The sequence below is a fragment of the Scleropages formosus genome, chromosome 17 (genome assembly GCF_900964775.1).
Source record: "Scleropages formosus chromosome 17, fSclFor1.1, whole genome shotgun sequence".
Lineage (NCBI taxonomy): Eukaryota > Metazoa > Chordata > Actinopteri > Osteoglossiformes > Osteoglossidae > Scleropages > Scleropages formosus.
In genome coordinates this window covers 10,430,438-10,447,874 of record NC_041822.1, presented here as the reverse complement: position 1 = coordinate 10,447,874, position 17,437 = coordinate 10,430,438, and the positions used below count along the sequence as shown (strand labels likewise).

General features: G+C 41.1%; 1 protein-coding gene across 1 annotated transcript; it reads right to left on the bottom strand.

Annotated features, from left to right (window-relative positions):
* Positions 1–9,282: 9,282 nt before the first annotated feature.
* Positions 9,283–16,500, bottom strand: plpp7a (phospholipid phosphatase 7a (inactive)). The gene is made up of 2 exons (XM_018758958.1): positions 15,727–16,500; positions 9,283–10,458 (listed from the first exon to the last, which is right to left on the bottom strand). Exons 1-2 carry the CDS (start codon positions 16,250–16,252, stop codon positions 10,070–10,072), a joined length of 915 nt encoding a protein of 304 aa, XP_018614474.1. The 5' UTR covers positions 16,253–16,500; the 3' UTR covers positions 9,283–10,069.
* Positions 16,501–17,437: the final 937 nt, after the last annotated feature.

The window sequence follows — 17,437 nt, the reverse complement described above, 5'->3', positions numbered from 1 at the left end:
GAGACGTATGAATAATTTAAAAATACATTTCTTAAAAATCCTAACTGGATAAAATGTTAGGAATGGATGTATGAATGCATAGTGACCATTTTGTCATTTATATTTGCCACCCTCTTCTAATATAGCTCCATAATTCTCTAATTTAATTGGAATTCTCTGGAATACATACATCACAATAAATTAAATTCCATCTTATCATTTCAGATATTCCTTTTCCATTTATGCTATGCTAATAACACACACACACACACACACACACACACATACACATTGACTGAAACCGCCTGTCCCAAGCAGGGTCGCGGTGAACCAGAGCCTAGCCTGGCAACACAGGGCACAAAGCTGGGGGGGGGACACACACCCAGGATGGGACGCCAGTCCGTTGCAAGGGTCCCCAAGGAGGATTCGAACCCCGGACCCACCAGAGAACAGGCACAGGCCAAACTACCACCACCACCCTGCAGCCTCCGCTATGTGAATATGTACAATTAAATAAGATTCATGCTATGAGCCAAATTAATTCAATTCAACTTATTTTTATATAGCGCTCTTCTCACGCAGTGACACGGAACGCTTTAACACAGGGAAAAGGCAAGAAAAACAAACACATCAGATAAGAAACAAAGAAGACAGTTGACTACCAACTATCATAATATAGTACTTTTATAGAGCTATAAGTATGCCTACTGGCCACGGAGGAAAGGAACAAAAACTCCCAACTGAAAATCGAGGGAGAAAAAAACCTCTGGGGGTCCAAGGGCCAGTGGTTGCCCACCCCTCCTGGGCATTCTAGATTAAGTAACAATTCTAAGCCAGTTAACAAGCAATAATGATATTGTTGCTATACGGTATCTTGAATCCCCAGCTCAGCATGGTACATCTCATCCATCATGGCAACTGGTCATCATCTCCAGTCAGCATGGGATTCGTTTGTCACCACCGGTTGGCCTCCTCAAGTCTAATTACACAGGCAGTTCATTATTTTATGAACTGAAACCCGCAGTTCCAGTTCCCCACTTTTTTTCAAAAATTTTAGTGATTTATTGTCTGTGGAAGGATTCTTCTATGGCCTTCTCTGTTTCAGTAATGTTGCATTTGACAGTACTGTATTCAGGGCTTGATGCACTGTGCAAGAACATGACTCAGCATGACCCAGTTTCCATCCAGCATTTTGAATGATTCTGCTGTGTGTTATGTTTACACCACAAAGTCTTAAATATATATTTAAGGGTAATTTACTCCAGAAGGCCTGATCTGGCTTCATGTGATGGGAGCCTTGTAAAAACTTTCTGCCATAGTGAACAGAACAGCTTTATGGCAGTAATATAGTAATTAGTATTAATGTCGCATTCCACTGATAATATGCTCATTGTCATGGTTTCCACCAAAAGTGGAAGCATCGGACCCAATCGCGGTGCAAAGGGTGGTTTTATTCAGGGAAATCCAAACAAACAGTCAAAGGTCACCGAGGCGCAGAAGTGGCAACAAGGAGAATCCGAAGACGAAATCAGAGAGACAAGTCGTAGGTCGAAGAAGCTAGGAAGACAAGGAATACAGAGAGGGTCAAGGAGTGCAGGAACTAACCCTATGAGTAGGTAAGCTGAACTAAGATTCCGCATCCTGTTGCGTCCGGAGACGCCCTTTATACTCGCGTCTCCTGATCAGCCACAGGTGTCCCTTGTTGTGTGGACGCGGGGGGTGTGACACTTATTTAATCTAATTTAATATGGCTTTTAATGTCAGTATTTCCATTTATTGTAATAATGTGCTTTACACAATACAGAATATGTCGATACATGACGGAAGTTATGAAATAAATACTTTCCAATCAGTTTAACACAACTGACATCACCCATAACCTGTGTGCAACCTGAGCTCATATTCATTTCAAGCAGGAACGTAAAGAGCAGTGAACCTTCCTCTTCGCAAAATATGGCATCATAAGAAAGAACTGAGTCCCAGGGTAAGAAAATCAGCTTGTTAGCTTTTGTATTATACCAATAAGATGTGGCAGGTATTACTACATTGTTATTGCCTTTGTATTTTATTATTTGCATTTTTAAATATATTTAATCTGCTGAGTGAGTGCTTTGTTTCATTCACTTAGTCTCTTCATATTTAATGCTACTATTTATGGCAAGAAAAATACATAATGCATGTTATAAATATGAACGTACACCAGTTTAACTCAAATGAAGAAACATTATCTGTTATGTTCTCACTACAGTAACTGCATTTGAATGAGGGTTTAAAAATAACGGGTCTGAATTAATGTATTGAAATTATAACACCATCTGACTGTTTAGGCTGAAGTCCATGCTAAATTGAATATATAGTATAACATATAGTACATATAAGAGACTGCAGTGATCTTATTGAAATGAGAAGGAGAATGCCTCTTTGTTAAAATTGTTTTGAAAGATTTTGTGATGAGCTGAATAGATTTTAATGGAATTAATTACAAAAAAACTAGTAAGTGGCACTACAGAAGTAAAAGTAAACTAGCTTAATTTTTGCAGTTCCAATTTTTAAATCCATATTAGTTCTTGTCCATCTTCGCGAATAAGAATCCATCCATTTTCAGAAACCATTTATCCTGTACAGAGTTGTGGTAGTCTGGAGCAAAGGATACGAGGAAATAATAAGAATTAAGAGTTAACGTACAGGGGGGCGCAGTGGCGCAGCGGGTTTGGCCGGATGCTGCTCTCTGGTGGGTCTAGGTTTCGAGTCCCGCTTGGGGTGCCTTGCAATGGACTGGCGTTCTTCCCAGAGTGTGTCCCCTCCAGCCCTGTGCCCTGTGTTGCTGGGTTAGGCTCCGGTTCCCCGCGGCCCCATTCGGGACAAGCGGTTGCACACATTGTGTGAGTTGATGTACAGCTTGTGGGTGGTTCAAAGGCCTGCATTTTCTGTTACAACAAAAAGGAAAGCATACACAATGAATCCATGACATGGTCTAAAAAGAAGGTGGAAATACAAAACTTTATAATGATACAAAAAAAAAAAAAAGAAACATAATTAGAGGTATAAATACATTTCATATCATGTTTATGTTATTAAGATATAAGGTAGTTGAAATTTTATCTTTTAATTTTTTACATGTACAGGAATCCCATAACACTATTAACTAATTGAAAGAATCCTAAGTGTACACATTAAAAATTAGCAGAGTTGCTTAGTAATGCCCAGCCCAGCCACAGTGAGGCACTGGGCAGCAAAATATATTGGTAAGAAATCACAACACAACAGATCTGAAGTATTAAGATATATGTACTGTATGTTTTCAGTACTGGAAATGCTCCATTAATCTTTATTTTCTCAACATCTATTACTATATAATCATTCATTCATTCATTCATTCATTCATTCATTCAGTTTTTCTTTTATTTTATAAAATACTGGGATACAGTTGAACATTTTCATTTACCTTGATTCCCCATTTGATCCATTGTCTGCAGTGAAGGCATTACAGCACTTGAAAGCCTACCTTCACCTTCGATATTCCAGAGTGAACGCTGACAACGCATCTCTGCTTATTCAGCATCTGGGAAACTGGACAGATTGTCCTGTGCACTTGGGTCCTACATGGTTTCCCTCCTCCGCTCCTTAGCGTAGAGATCCAAAGGGGCCAATCGACAAGGAACGGGCTGTATTTCATCTGTGGATGTCTGCGTAATATAGTAGAAAACCACAGAGCATGGCATTTATAGATAGCTGAGTCAGGACTGGCCTACACCGAGGTTATCCGATCATCAGTGAGGTGTCGAAGGCGGGAGGCGAACTGACAGAGACAGCCGGGCACATCATGAGCTCTCCCACCCTTGGCAGAGCACAATGTTGCAGGGATCCAGTTAAAATGCTGAGGGACACGGAGCCCTGGGGGTATATGACCACTAATCAGACAGTACACGTGATACTTCTCAGAGAATGAAAGTTATATCACACGTAAGGAGAAAATGAGAGTCTCCATCCATACGGAGGCTGTTGAACTGCAATTTGTAGCTCTGCCACGTAAAAAAGTGCAACAGCCACTGTGCTGGTACCACCCCTTTCTTGCTCTTTTCTGTCTTATTAAACCTACTGTGATGTGCGATGTGCATTTACAAGTAACCACTTCCTCGCAGCGCCTGGGCGTCTCAGAAACCACGCAGCATTATGGAGCGCGTCGCTTCCAGAAGTCTCAACTGAATTTTCTCCTACAGTACCAGTCAAAAGTTTGAGTACGCATGCACAATACTAGCTTTTGGCTTTTTTTTGAGGAGGCATACAGCATGCTTAAAGACTTTGAGGAATAAAATCAACTGATGCATCTTCCCAGCTCTTCTGCATCAGTTCCTAGAGATGCAGAACACTTGTGGGTGGCTTTGCTTCCACTCTTCTGTGCAGTTTGTCCCACATAGGTATTGCCCAGGTTGCCCAGGTGTAATCAAACTCCAATTGGTATTGTATATTCCTGGGTTGGTATCCACGAGAGCAATTTTTTGAGGATATTACTTTGGACTAGTCATCTCAAGACCAAATTCTCTCAAATATGATAATGCTTGAAAATTCTGAAGGAAAAGGAGATCATGAGCAACCAGACAAAGGGACTCAATCACGGTGACGTACAGTGGACACAATCCATTGAACCCAAGGACACAGGCGGGGGACGGATCATTCTGCAGGGATCGTGTTTATGCGTTCGCTGTTTGTCGGCCAATTAAGCGGCAAGTCAGAACAACGTGCGACGAAAAAAACAGCGTTTGCTAATTTTGAAGTTGCTAGCTGGGAGGCCAGGAGGCACCACATACAGACACACAGTGGGAGGAAATGCTGTTGTTATCTCTGCTTTCTCTGTGAGTGCAGCTGGCTGCTCACACACAAAGTACACAATGCCTCGGAACACCCCAACCTCCCCCCAGATAAAGCCGTGAGGGAAAAAAGTCCCCGATATTGCACCCATTTCCTCTGTCAGCCTGCTGATGAGTAAGAGTGCGAGCAGAATGCACCCCTCTTCTGCGCCGAAGGCCATTTAAATAAAACAAATATCTTTTGTAATGAGACTCTTTATTTACTCTGGCTCTTAAGTATAGAAAGTGATATTTTTGCAGATTCCCTTAGTCTCTGCAAGTTAAAGTGTGTCTCATATATATTCTGTTGTATAAACATTTTTAGATGTGCACTTTCAACAGTTCTAATTAAAAACTGTTAGCACAGGACAATTTTCAAAGACATTGCCATCATATAACTTGGCAAGGCAAAGACTACGCAAAACAAAACCTTGAACCTTCAGCTTACTCCCAGATGTTATTCAGAGTGTCGCTGTTTTTATTGACATTATTTTTTTAAAATCCTGGAGTATGCCAAAGACAAACCTCTACTCCAGTTCAAGCTTGCAAAAACGTAATAAAGTTTTGTTATTTTGTGCATATCACATTTGTTTTTAAGTGTCAAAATAAGAAAAAAAAGGGTGGCACACGGTCAACAAGGTCTTGTTAGGTTACCATGGCACTTCATTGCTTAGAGAATACATTAAAAATGTTGACTTTCTTTACATAAAATCTCATGCATTACAGCTCTGTCCAGCACTGCCTTGTAAGAAAAATACAACTGAGAAATTAAGTGCACACTAAACATTCTAAGTGGTTACCATTTTGCAGAATTACTAGATTTTTTCAGGTGGAAACACAAAAATGTTTTAGAGCATGTAACTTCATGTAACTTAAATGACAGTTTAAGAATGTAATCTTTAATAGTAAATGGTAAACTCTTGAAAACTATTAAAAGTGCAGAACACAGTTTTATTTACAGATGTGTTAAAGTATTTTTAAACAATTTGTAACAGGGCACTTCATGGGAAAACAAAGACAGATGGCAACCCCTTCAAACAGTTTATTTTTTGTGTTCCATTAAATGTATATAAGTAAGCATGGAAACCATCATATCTAGAGCTTGGAGCTCATCTCTAGATCCTTCTTTCCTCCAGTGAATGCAGGCATCACAAGTTGCAAGACATGGAAATGCATCGTTGTATTTTGCTTCTGGGAAAACGACAGTGGGAATTCATGACTATAATGACTCTATAGTCAGTGGAGCACGTTTTATAAGAAAAGCCATGAGACACTTTCTATTTATGGCTGGAAAGGAAGAGGTCACACACAAGAAAATCTTTGTGTTTTAAGGGATCGGTACGATTTAGTTTTGTCTCAGTAACAGAACAAGCAGCACCTGATAGGTCTATATTTAATATGATATGGTCAAGTGTTTGAATAAAATCTTTAAATAGACCAGAGCTGGGTCTAAGTTAAAGATATGTTTGACCTTTTTAGTTGCTCGGTGGTTCGAACTTTTGCTTCAGAGATCATGTGTTGTGAAATCTCTGCAGAATTAACATGTTCATACCAGGCTCTTAAGGGTTGCCCCTCATAAGCCGGAGACCGGGCTGTACAGGTGAAATACTGACTGATGTATTTGAGAGAACTTATACCCCATTTACAATCCCAAGGAAAAGCCCCAGATTAAGTGGTGAACAATTAAACTTTCTGCTATAACAACTCCATCAGTTGATACGTGTATAAAATCGTTAAAAAAAATGGAGAACTGGATTTGGATGCCACCCATTTTTAGGATTCTGTAGACTGCAAATAATCAGTTTATTACTGATGTCTCCTCTGCAGGAGGTTATGAGAGGTGGGGCTGTGAGTTATGTGGATAGTGTAGATGTACTGAGCTGTTTGCTGCTATGAACCCACATTCTGAGAACTTCTACTGGAACAAGCTGCAAAATTTTCCTCTTTCCTACAAAACACTCATTATATTGCTCGTAAAGTGTTCCATCCCGAGCGCACCCTGCCTCATTCCTTATGATTCCGTGATTAGCACCGGACTAACCCTGTACCAAGTGGTTATTGGTAATGGATGGATGCAAGAAGCTTAATGTGCTATAGGATTTAAAGAAAACCAAAACGGTGTTAAGTACCTAGCTACAATTACTCTGTGACTCCCTAATATGAGCATCGGTAGTATTACCCACATATGCATTCAGAGCAGGCTATCCTAAACAACATTTACGCTCATGTTTTTGCTGTAACTGAGCAATATTTACATGCCTGGGAAGGACAGCCCGCCAGCCACTCTTGGACCTCAGAAGTGTTTTCTCCTCCTTAAGCTGTGTTTTGTCTCTCCTGCTGCCTTCTGTCTTTTCCCCACATTTCTGTTAGACCTCACTAATATAACTAATTCTACTTACGATATGTCTCTGTACTTATTAAATGTTCTCAAGAAACCTGTATGGAACAGCACTATAAAAAACATAAGGACTGAATACTAAATAAGGACTCAGAACCCGCATGTTAAAATTTGAGTAACATGTCTCCATGTCTTCCTTTCTGAATAGTAAGAGAGGAGGGAGGGGAAAAATAAAAAAAAAAAAAATAAAAAAAAAAAACCACTTTACTGAAATATTTTACATCATAAATTATATTTTCAAGCAGTTTTATAAAACAAAATCATGCATGTCAAACATAACTGCAGTCAGAACACTTATCTAACTTTGGAAAAAAAAAAAAACAATCCTACAACTCGTTTCAGGATCTCTTTCAATAAATATCAGGGTGAATTTTTAAATCTTGGCAAGATAAGTTCCCAAACAATGTGCAGAGGTACAAAATAGTCCAACTGAACAGAGAGCCAAAATGAACAGGGGCAAAGGGAAATACAGAGAAAAGTCCAGACGCAAAACAGCCACTTTGAGCACATCATGCCGGAGTGCATTTATTCCGGAGCAGTCAGGTAACTCTAATGAAGTGGTTACACCACAAGGTGTTAATTCAAGCTGGCATACTGTTGCTAGGGTACAACATTAATCATCATATGTTATCTCTTGTCAAAAACAAAACACACATGCTCCTAAATATATGACAGGATGACTTTCCAGATCATCATCATCTATATAAATGACATTCAGATCATCTCTATAAATGATGAGATTTTAATTTTGGTAAATAATATCAAGATGGATAAAAGCAATATGTACTCTGACAATTAGAATACATTTAATGAAATGAACAGAATGTTCCCTTCTTCAGTATGAAGTGGTTTTAATGTGCACTAGCAAACAGAAGGAATTAAAGACCAACATTGTTTAAACAAAAAAATATATTTTGTTTCTACAATCGAAGGAAAACTAGGCATTTCCTTTTCCATACATTTTATTTTACCAGAACATGGGTTTAAAAAAAAAAAAAAAAAAAAGATCCTTTAAATCTACAAATATCTTAATGTTCTTAAGTGTCAGGACATAACACTAAAATTTATCTTACTTTCACCTTAAAGATACTGTAAATAAATAGTAATGTAGTTCAAAAGCCTTCAGAATGTGACTTTCAGTGGAACATTTAAACACTTCCAAGGTGCTTCCTGTATGTGCACAAGAGGCGTTCCCCAAACTGATCTGATCAAGTTTCCTTGAAGGTCTCACACGTCCTCAAAACACTGATGCATTCACACATTATGCAATGCAGTGTCTTCTCCAGAAAAACATTTTTAAAAAACAACCAATTCTTCAATAATCAAGTAGAATCTCTCTCTCTCTCTTTCACTTACACACACACACACACACACACACACACACACACACACACACACTTTGTGAACCACTTCTGATCTGAGAGTTCAGACATACGGTCTTCGTCACTCCTGGATTCCCTGCTATTAATCTGAGGTGAAACATGTAAAGCAACAGGTCAGCCCCAAAATACTGAGTAAAATGCTGGAAGTCCCATGAATGACCAGGTTAGCGTTACACCTAGACAATGTCGTGGAAACTCACACAAAAGGCACCTTACACCAAGAAAAACAATATTGCAGCTAACAATTCCAAACACACGTGGTTGGACTGGGCTGGAACCGCACCTTTGGAGTCAGTCCCAAGGATGTCCACAAAATCTAATACATATAGAATATCCTATATGTGTTAGTGCATTGGAGAAAAGGAAAATCTTTACACCCTTTTTTTTGTTAAACCTGAGGTTTCATTCACTCAAGAACATTGACTGGTTGTCATCAGCTCGCATTTTCGAGCAGTTTAAGAAGGAAACTGCTTGTGTGTTTGAAGACTTGCATTACCGAACACCTGAAATTTCTGCATAGGTTGTTTTGTGTGTGTGCAGGAAGGAAAGGTAGCTGTCACACTGCAGGTCAAACAAAACAAAAAACACAAGGCAACTCATTACAAAGAGGAAGAAAAATAAATACTTCTGGGAACGTCTTTGTATAGAAAACAGCCGACAGGGACAAAATTGTGTGTCCTTTTCTTGAAAGAGAAAAAAAAAAAAAATCTCCTCGATGGTTGGGATTTATGAATACAAGCTGCCATTTGTATTGGTTGTAACGCTAGCAGCCTTCTGTCTGAAAAAAAGTTAACTCCAAAATATGCAGACAAGAGAGAACAGCCTCTTCCTCTTTTAGGAACATTTATGCAAGCTGTGAAAAAATACTGTAGACATCTGGACAAAGAAGTACCAAAACAGATGTCTTAAAATGTCTTCATTATGAACAAACTTTTGCATTTTAATTCTTCAAACTGATGTGAGCATTAAGCTGTTGTTGCCAAGTCTGCTGTAGAGTCAATCACTTTTTCTGAAACTGCTCATTTACTGGAGTCACATCTGCCATTTCACTGCTTGACACTGTTCAACGGTAAAGAGAAAATAACCCATCTTATTTGCCATGTTGAAACCAGCAAAAGCAACTTGCATCTTTAAATTTAAACAAAAGCAAAAACATGTGCCCCAAATGTTCAATGGCATTGTCCTTCCTGCAAATACTGTCTGAATTGAAAATGCTGTCTTTATTTTGAGGAAGAAACAAGATCCTTTCCGTAAGAATAAAAGACACATTAGGGCAATCCAAATCTTAAACTGGGATTTAAATATGCATTAAAATGACTTAAAAACATGAATGTGTATATTATCCTACTTAAAATACGCACTAAAAATAAATGAAAGACAACGGAAAGGGAAGCTGAGGTGGATATAGCAGGAGAAATGAGAAGAGGGATGCCAATGGGAAACGGAGCGCACATCTAACAAAGCTAATTAAAGGGGCTCCAGCTGAGCGTGCCGATGGAGATGAGAGTCTGACAGGTGTTGGAGGACAGCCACACTGTCTCCACGAGGCTGTAGTGGAGGAAGCCCAGGGCAAAGCCACAGCCCACGTCGGTGAGGTGGTGGCGGCCCAGCAGGACGCGCGAGACGCCCACCAGGAAGGCCCACAGCACCAGCATGATGCGCAGAGGCACAGCCAGGACCAGGTGCGCCAGCAAGAACTTGGCCACCATGACAGCTCGGCTGGCGTGAGCCGCTGGGAAGGAGTATACATCCATGGCTATGTAGTCCAGGAAGCTGGGATTCATCTCCAAGGGTCCTTTGCGCTTCACGAGCTTCTGGACACCGGCGACAGTCATTGCATCCAGTATCAGGGCTTTTGAGAAAAACAAGGAGAACAGGTTTAATGGACATAGTTATTCATTCGGTCTGAGAACGGGTTATTGCAGTAACGTCCACCTGACACTGAAATGTACATCAAGCAAAACAGCCTAAAGAAACAGACCAAGCGAGACTCAACCACATTTCTATATGTGCAAACACTATTTATATTTTTACTTTCCAAGTTTTCTGCTGAAGCCATATCAAGCAGTGTTCCATCAGTTGACTCCATGTGCACCTTAATCTGTGAATGCACCTTAAACCTACCAATGGAGCATATTAAGGATTTAATTTCTTATATATATATATACACACACACACACACACACACACACACACACACACACACACAAACTGCCCTCCTTTGAGATAGTCCAAGGTCTGGAATACCATTTGTGTTTCCCAAACCCAGGTAATGAAAGAAATCAGACATCTCATAAATGTTCTTTTTGAACAGATGTTCCCCTGAATGCAAGTCATACCAAATTCTGCAGTACCTTTCCACCACTCCCTAGAAAGCTGAATAGAGGACTAACATACCCATGTACAGTTCAGCAAAGCACAACTGTTATCTTCATGTGGTATGGCTGGTGAAAAATGTGATGTACTCCTCACTAGCAGCATCTAGATAACCCCTTAGGCACTTGGGGAGTAAGAAAGCTGGTTTTTGCAACGAGTGCTTGTTTGATGGAAGTCTCCCACAGTGAAACGATGACAGCTTCAATCACTTGGGAGAACCATACATTTCAAGTAGAAATTTAATTTCTACATTTAAAGTCACCCGAAAACTACAACATTTATACAGCTTTCCTAAACATTTTTCTTGAGGGAAGAACGTTTGTTCTACAGATAATGCTGGTGCCTCTGAGATTTCCGATTGTGTGCGGTTTGCCCGTTATCCCTATATTCTGGTAGGTTTCCTCTGGGTGCCTCCCATAGTCCAGAGACATGCATTACAGGTGAACTGGTGACACTATATTGCCCTTGGGGGGGTGTATATGTGACTCATTCAGTGAGTGAGTGAGCGAGCAAGCAAGTGCAAGACTGCCCTGTGATGGAGTGTGTCCTGTCCAAGGTGTATCCTGCCTTGCACCCTGTGTTTCCAGGACCACTGCAACCCTGCACTGGACAAGCGGTTATGGATGATTCTTTCATATGGATCTACAAAGCAGACACAGTGACACCCTCCCAAGAAAAATGATCCAGTGATAATTATAGCAGACTTTGCCAGTCTAACCTCTTCCAGGAAGCCTCCCAGGCTGGTACTGAGGGCTGAACTGAGTCAAGCATTGGTCACATTGGCCTGCCCATAAAAGACATCGTCTATGCAGTTGTATTCCCCCTTCTACTGACCCACAAACCTTGCTGCATCTAACAGTCTTGCCCCAAAAACCACCACAATAGCCTAACTGGCACAGCTGCAATCAGAACAGTAGAGGGTCTCAGCAGAGCCAAAGACAATGTTTTAGACTGATTTTGCTACGCCTGCAGAGATGCATCATACACTATAAACGTTTCCGATTAACGAAAATTGAATGCTCTTCCGAATCTTGGATCGTTTTAGCAAACTTTGAATTTCACCATCATTATATAAATGAACACTTTTAACCATTAGCTAAGTTCTCTCGAAAGTGACGTACAGCGATTTCTCCATTTATACAGTTTGGTCATTTTTAATGTATCAATTTAGAGTAAGCACATTGCTCAAGGGTATTATAATTATTAAAGTATTATTAAACTAGGTCCTTGGAGTGCAAAAGGGGGGGCTCTATCCAGATTTAGCATAGCCTTACAAGTGCAGTGGTTGTGTGATCACTTGCTAAATGCATATGCAAAATCCCCAAACCGATTTACGCTATACTTTTATTTAATCAGAGTTATCACGGACTTTGTGTGGTTTTCAGCATCTTGGAACACCTACACAAGTACTGTTAGGAACTCTAGAAATACACAAAATTTGTACTGACAACACCAGCCCACACTGCCTTTAAATGTTAGGCACTTAGATACTTATTAAATCAGAACTGGGAAATAGCTACATAATTTTGCAATTTAAATTGCAAGAAAATACTTATATTCAAAATTTTAGAAAACTGATGGAGAACAAAACTCTGCAGTGCTGTCTCTTAAAATCCGAATGACAGAAAAATTGAATTGACTGGTCTATAGTAAATTGAGCTTATGAATATAATTAAATATCAAAAGAAAAACTACCGACTGGGATATCTGCCTTCGTGCTATTCTAATGTAGAATTAATGGCACTGGAGTTCATGGCTCATTGTAGAGTACCATTTCAGACAGAAACTCCTGGGAAATAAATCTCACATAAGACTGAAAAGGCACCGAGGTGCAGTTCTGGCAAGCTGACTGGGTTCTGCCCGAGCAGGTGCCAGTCCATGATATAAATGGGCCCAGAACCCATTCTGTATAAATCTGCATAATCAAACTAAACAAAGCAAAGGTGCACTCTGTACCTAGTTCAAATGTTTGTGTGATCTTCCACGGTCCCCCGGTCCTGTGAGATGCTGAATAGGGAGCGACGTATGACTACTGACGACCGGATAGTTTAGGACATAAACTGGCATCTGATCTCCACACAAATTACTAGAACTCATGATGGAACCCCAAAAAGAACCCAGAACCATCAGCCAATGCTAGGGTGACTCTCGCATCTAATGATGCGAAAAGAAAGAGTTCAAAAAAAGTCTGTACATCAGCAGCAGACAGACCGACAGGATGCGACAACCCCTAAACTTCAGTCTAAGCAACTGCATCAAGAACAACACTGACAGATGGACTAAACTTACAAAACGTTAATCGGTGTGAACCGCTGAAAGAGGCAAACAGATGTGAAAGAAGCACAGAAACCTGGTCTTACAGAAAACTGATGCTGCTGCTAAAACATTTTTGTTTGAGAATTTTTTTTTTTTGTCGTCTCAGCTTTGCTGCCATGTACTATATGCTATATAAAGAGACACAGGAAAGAGTTATATTTTACACAGATGGAAAAGGTTCTAAACCACCCACTCACTTCTCTCCGTCAAACAGAAACAACAGCCCACCAAACAAGTAGCTGCGAGCGCAATGATGACCCAACACCACATATGGGGGATACGTGGTCCGCCCCCAGCATCCTGACAGAACACAGCGTATTGCAGGAAGGAAGGATGCTACGCACCTCCTATTCTTCTCCAAGCATTCAAATTACTTTGCGGGTTCAAACACATCCAATCGGGTTTTCACCGACACACAAAATGGACCATCGCTTTACCTACTGCTCAATAAACAAATAAATTTGTTTATAGAGCAGAACTAAAACTGTACTAACATCTCAGGTAACTAATTCACAAAAGACAATAAAAATGCAACATGCTTACAGAACAGCCCTGCAGTAGCTGTACAGTTGCGTTATGCAATTCCTTGGTTTAGGGACGACACACAAAACAAAGATCAATAAATACATACAGGTTGCAGAATAAAACGTATGCACCAGATCGCAGGATTCATTAATGAATACACACCTTCCTGGCTTAGAGGAGGACAGAAGCATGCAGCAAAAAAACCCATCTGTAGCACGTTGTGGAAATATAAACAGTGAGACTCTGGGTCAAAAATACTGCAGTAAAAATTACTCAGCTGTATGAATCAGTAAAGACACTCTGGAGGAAAGTTTTAACTAAACTGACTGAACTAGAAGTAATTTAGATAATTTACATTATGTTATAAATTAGCTATAGGCAGGTGTCCGTACAATTCTATAAAATTGTTATATGCTTGTTAGCAAAGCATATGGCACAATTACATTATTGCACTACTCCAATTGTAATAAAATATAAATATTATATTACAATGATATATATAACAAAGACACAATTGATAGTAAAAAAAAAACAATCGAAATTCAGTGAGATGATGGAGAGGATAACATCTAACAACATAATTTATGACAAAAAATTTTGCGGTGGTGACCTAAGGATGAGAAACTAGCAACACAATTACGTTCATAAGTTTGTGTGCGACCTGTTACTACAATAAAACGGTGCATCTATACAAGTGTAAGCGATGCATGTCACGTTCAGTAAAATCTGCCAAGCAGCTTTGGTATGAGGACTAAAATTCCGATCATTTGGAAACTACAGCTGTAAATATTGTCTAAAGCTTAAATTGAGCTTCTTTTCAATTCTGTCGAAAATGAGAAGTCCAAAAAGTAACGTCTGCCTGTTTAAAGCCGTTGTTGACAGGATTTTTTTTTTTTTTTTTTTAAAAAGGGAAGTCAAAGGGTTGTGTGAACGGGGAATGATGTACATGAAGACGGCTCATCTTTAGTAGTCCTCTACACGTTTTCGACCCTAGAAGCAGAATGACAACTCGCCTCACTTGGAGCAGACACTTGAGTCGGAGAAGAAACCCAACCCAGGACACCCAGTGACTCATGGGAGCACCATGCTGTCACACGGTGCAAGGAACACGTGCCCCGCAGCTGCCGTACTTAACTATCCCATAGCAACAAAATAATAACCCAGAATGCTCATCAGTTTAACCGAAGGTAAGCATCGAACTTAGCAGTATAGCCACAGGAGAGAGATTCGAACACGTAACCTTCAGTTGACGAGCAAAAAGCCCCAACCGGTAACGGTAAATCACAGCAAGAGTACTTTTTGAGTTTCCAGTTGAATCCCAGCCCTGCAGCAGTACCTTTGATCAAGGTACTTACCCTTAATTGTTACAGTAAGAGTAGACAGCTGTATAAATCACTGAAACGTCGAGTCAACACTGCTGCCGTTTCCCTGACGATGTACAAAGCCGTCTACCCGTCTCTTGTAAATAGTGTAAATTGCCTTGGCTGGAGGCGTAAGGTGAATGAAAACTGGAACGCATAACAATGACAGTTAGGGACAAGCACCATGGCACACGAGTCCTTGACCCGTCATCTGAAGTGCTGGAGGGACACCTGTCTATCAGACAACTTGCTGCATGTCCCTGTGGTGATGGCGATGGTGTGTGTGTGTGTGTGGGTAATTTAAAACTCAGCAGATGGAAATACATCCAGAGCAGCCTATTTATACACACACAGGCAGCCCTTGGATTCCAGCAGGCCTGGGTCATAGAGGCAGGCAGGAGACAAACTCAAGCACACACACAGCTGCAAACTCTACTCCGTGCCCATACAAATCAATGTTACCGCACGCACGCACGCACGCACGCACGCACGATGATGCCACGGACGGAGGCGTGTACCGTACTGTACTGTACTGCACCCACCGAGCAGCAAGTTGACCAGCACCTCCTGGCCTGCCAGCGTGTTGCTGCGAGACAGACACAGCAGGGTGCCACAGATCCAGGGGATGCCGTGCCCCGTCAGCGCCAGCAGGCCCACGATGGCGCGCACGCTGCCCCACGGGGAGTACGTGTGCGCGCACACACCGAGCCGCTTGGACATGCAGATGTCGATGGCGAGCAGGGAGTTGATGGCGATGCCTTTGAAAGACGGGTTCAGCTGCATGCAGTCCTCCTCGGGGAGCTTCAGCGACTCCCTGCGGTCCTTGCTGCTCTCGCCCGGCTCCTGCGTGTCCGGCTGCGGGTGCGAGTGCTGGCTCTGCGCGTGCTTGGTGGTCGGGCCGAGCCGTCGTGCGGACCCCCTGCTACTAGTACTAGGCTCGGCGCCCCCGCTGCCGCCTCCGCCGCCGCCGCCGCTGTTCCTCAGGGGTTGGTTTAGGGACATGAACTCGGGTCGGTTCAGGACGTTGTTCCGATCCCGTATCCTGGACCGACTCTGATGCGCGGGCATTTTGACCTGATGATCACGGTGATCCTCTCTTAACACCGTAAATTATGGATGCCGCGCTTTATAATATAAGCTCTTGTTCTGTGGGAAAAAAAATTAAATTAATAGTAAAAAAAATAAATAAAACTCGCTCACGAAGACGGTTTTGCCCCTCTCGCCCTCCCTTCAGCACTCGAACTCCTGCTATATTTAGCCGGACCACCAGCTAGCCCGTTAAATGGAACGCACGCTAAGCGCTGTTTACTTTGTGCTTCCGGAGGACGTAACGATGAATGATTGACAATCAATCCAGCCAATCCGTTGCCAATATATTAAAATAGAGCTGGTGAAGCAGGTGTTTACAGATGGTAACAGGCGAATGAGTGTAGGGACATTTAAAGAGCCATTCCTTTTGATTTCGCGGAGCATTCTGGGAATTGTAGTTCGCACGCTGGAGCGGTCGGTGAAAGTACACGCACTTAAAAAGCAAACTTTATGTTTCTAACTGCTCATTTATTTAGCTGACGCTTTTCTCCAAAGCGACTTACACTGTTAAAGTTACAAATATACAATTTTTAACCTATTTATGCAGCTGTGTAATTTACTGGAGCTATCGGCCTAACAACTTGCTTAAGCATACAGACTACAGCGGAGATGGGAATCGAACCTACCACCTTGGGGTCTAAAGGCAGTAGCTCTAGCCTATACTACATAATATTACTTGTCTTTTTTTAAATACTGTAGCTTCTTTATTTTGTGTGACAAGCGCGGGTTGTGCAGTGGTTACAGCTATTGTGTTGCAACTTGAGGGTTTCTGATCTGATTTTCTCTCCTGCTATAAGCACACTTGATAAAGGTTTTAAGCCAGAATTGGTACAGTGAGAATACGCAGCTCTAAACTGGTAAAACATTGCATATTTAATTGTCTTGTAACACTTTTCAAATTATTATCGTATGAACGCACTTCCGTAAAAAGCCTTCAAGTGACAGTGGAAGTCCATATGTATATATTATGTATAATGCAATATATATATTAAGATTATTATTTTTCTGTAAAGCACAACATATGATTTGGAGACTTGCGCAAATAAATCGGACGTAGAAACTGCATATCCCAAGATGCACCTCGTTTAAAGGGAAGTGTCGTTTCAAAGGCACTAGAATAAAAGAGCCGTAGCTCAAGCAGCTCTTTAATATAGAATTACATGA

Coding starts and splice junctions, on each gene's coding strand:
- plpp7a (XM_018758958.1), bottom strand. CDS start 16,252: ATGCCCGCGCATCAGAGTCGGTCCAGGATACGGGATCGGAACAACGTC. Junction 10,459..15,726: donor GCTGGTCAACTTGCTGCTCG/GTGGGTGCAGTA, acceptor TTTTCTCAAAAG/CCCTGATACTGGATGCAATG.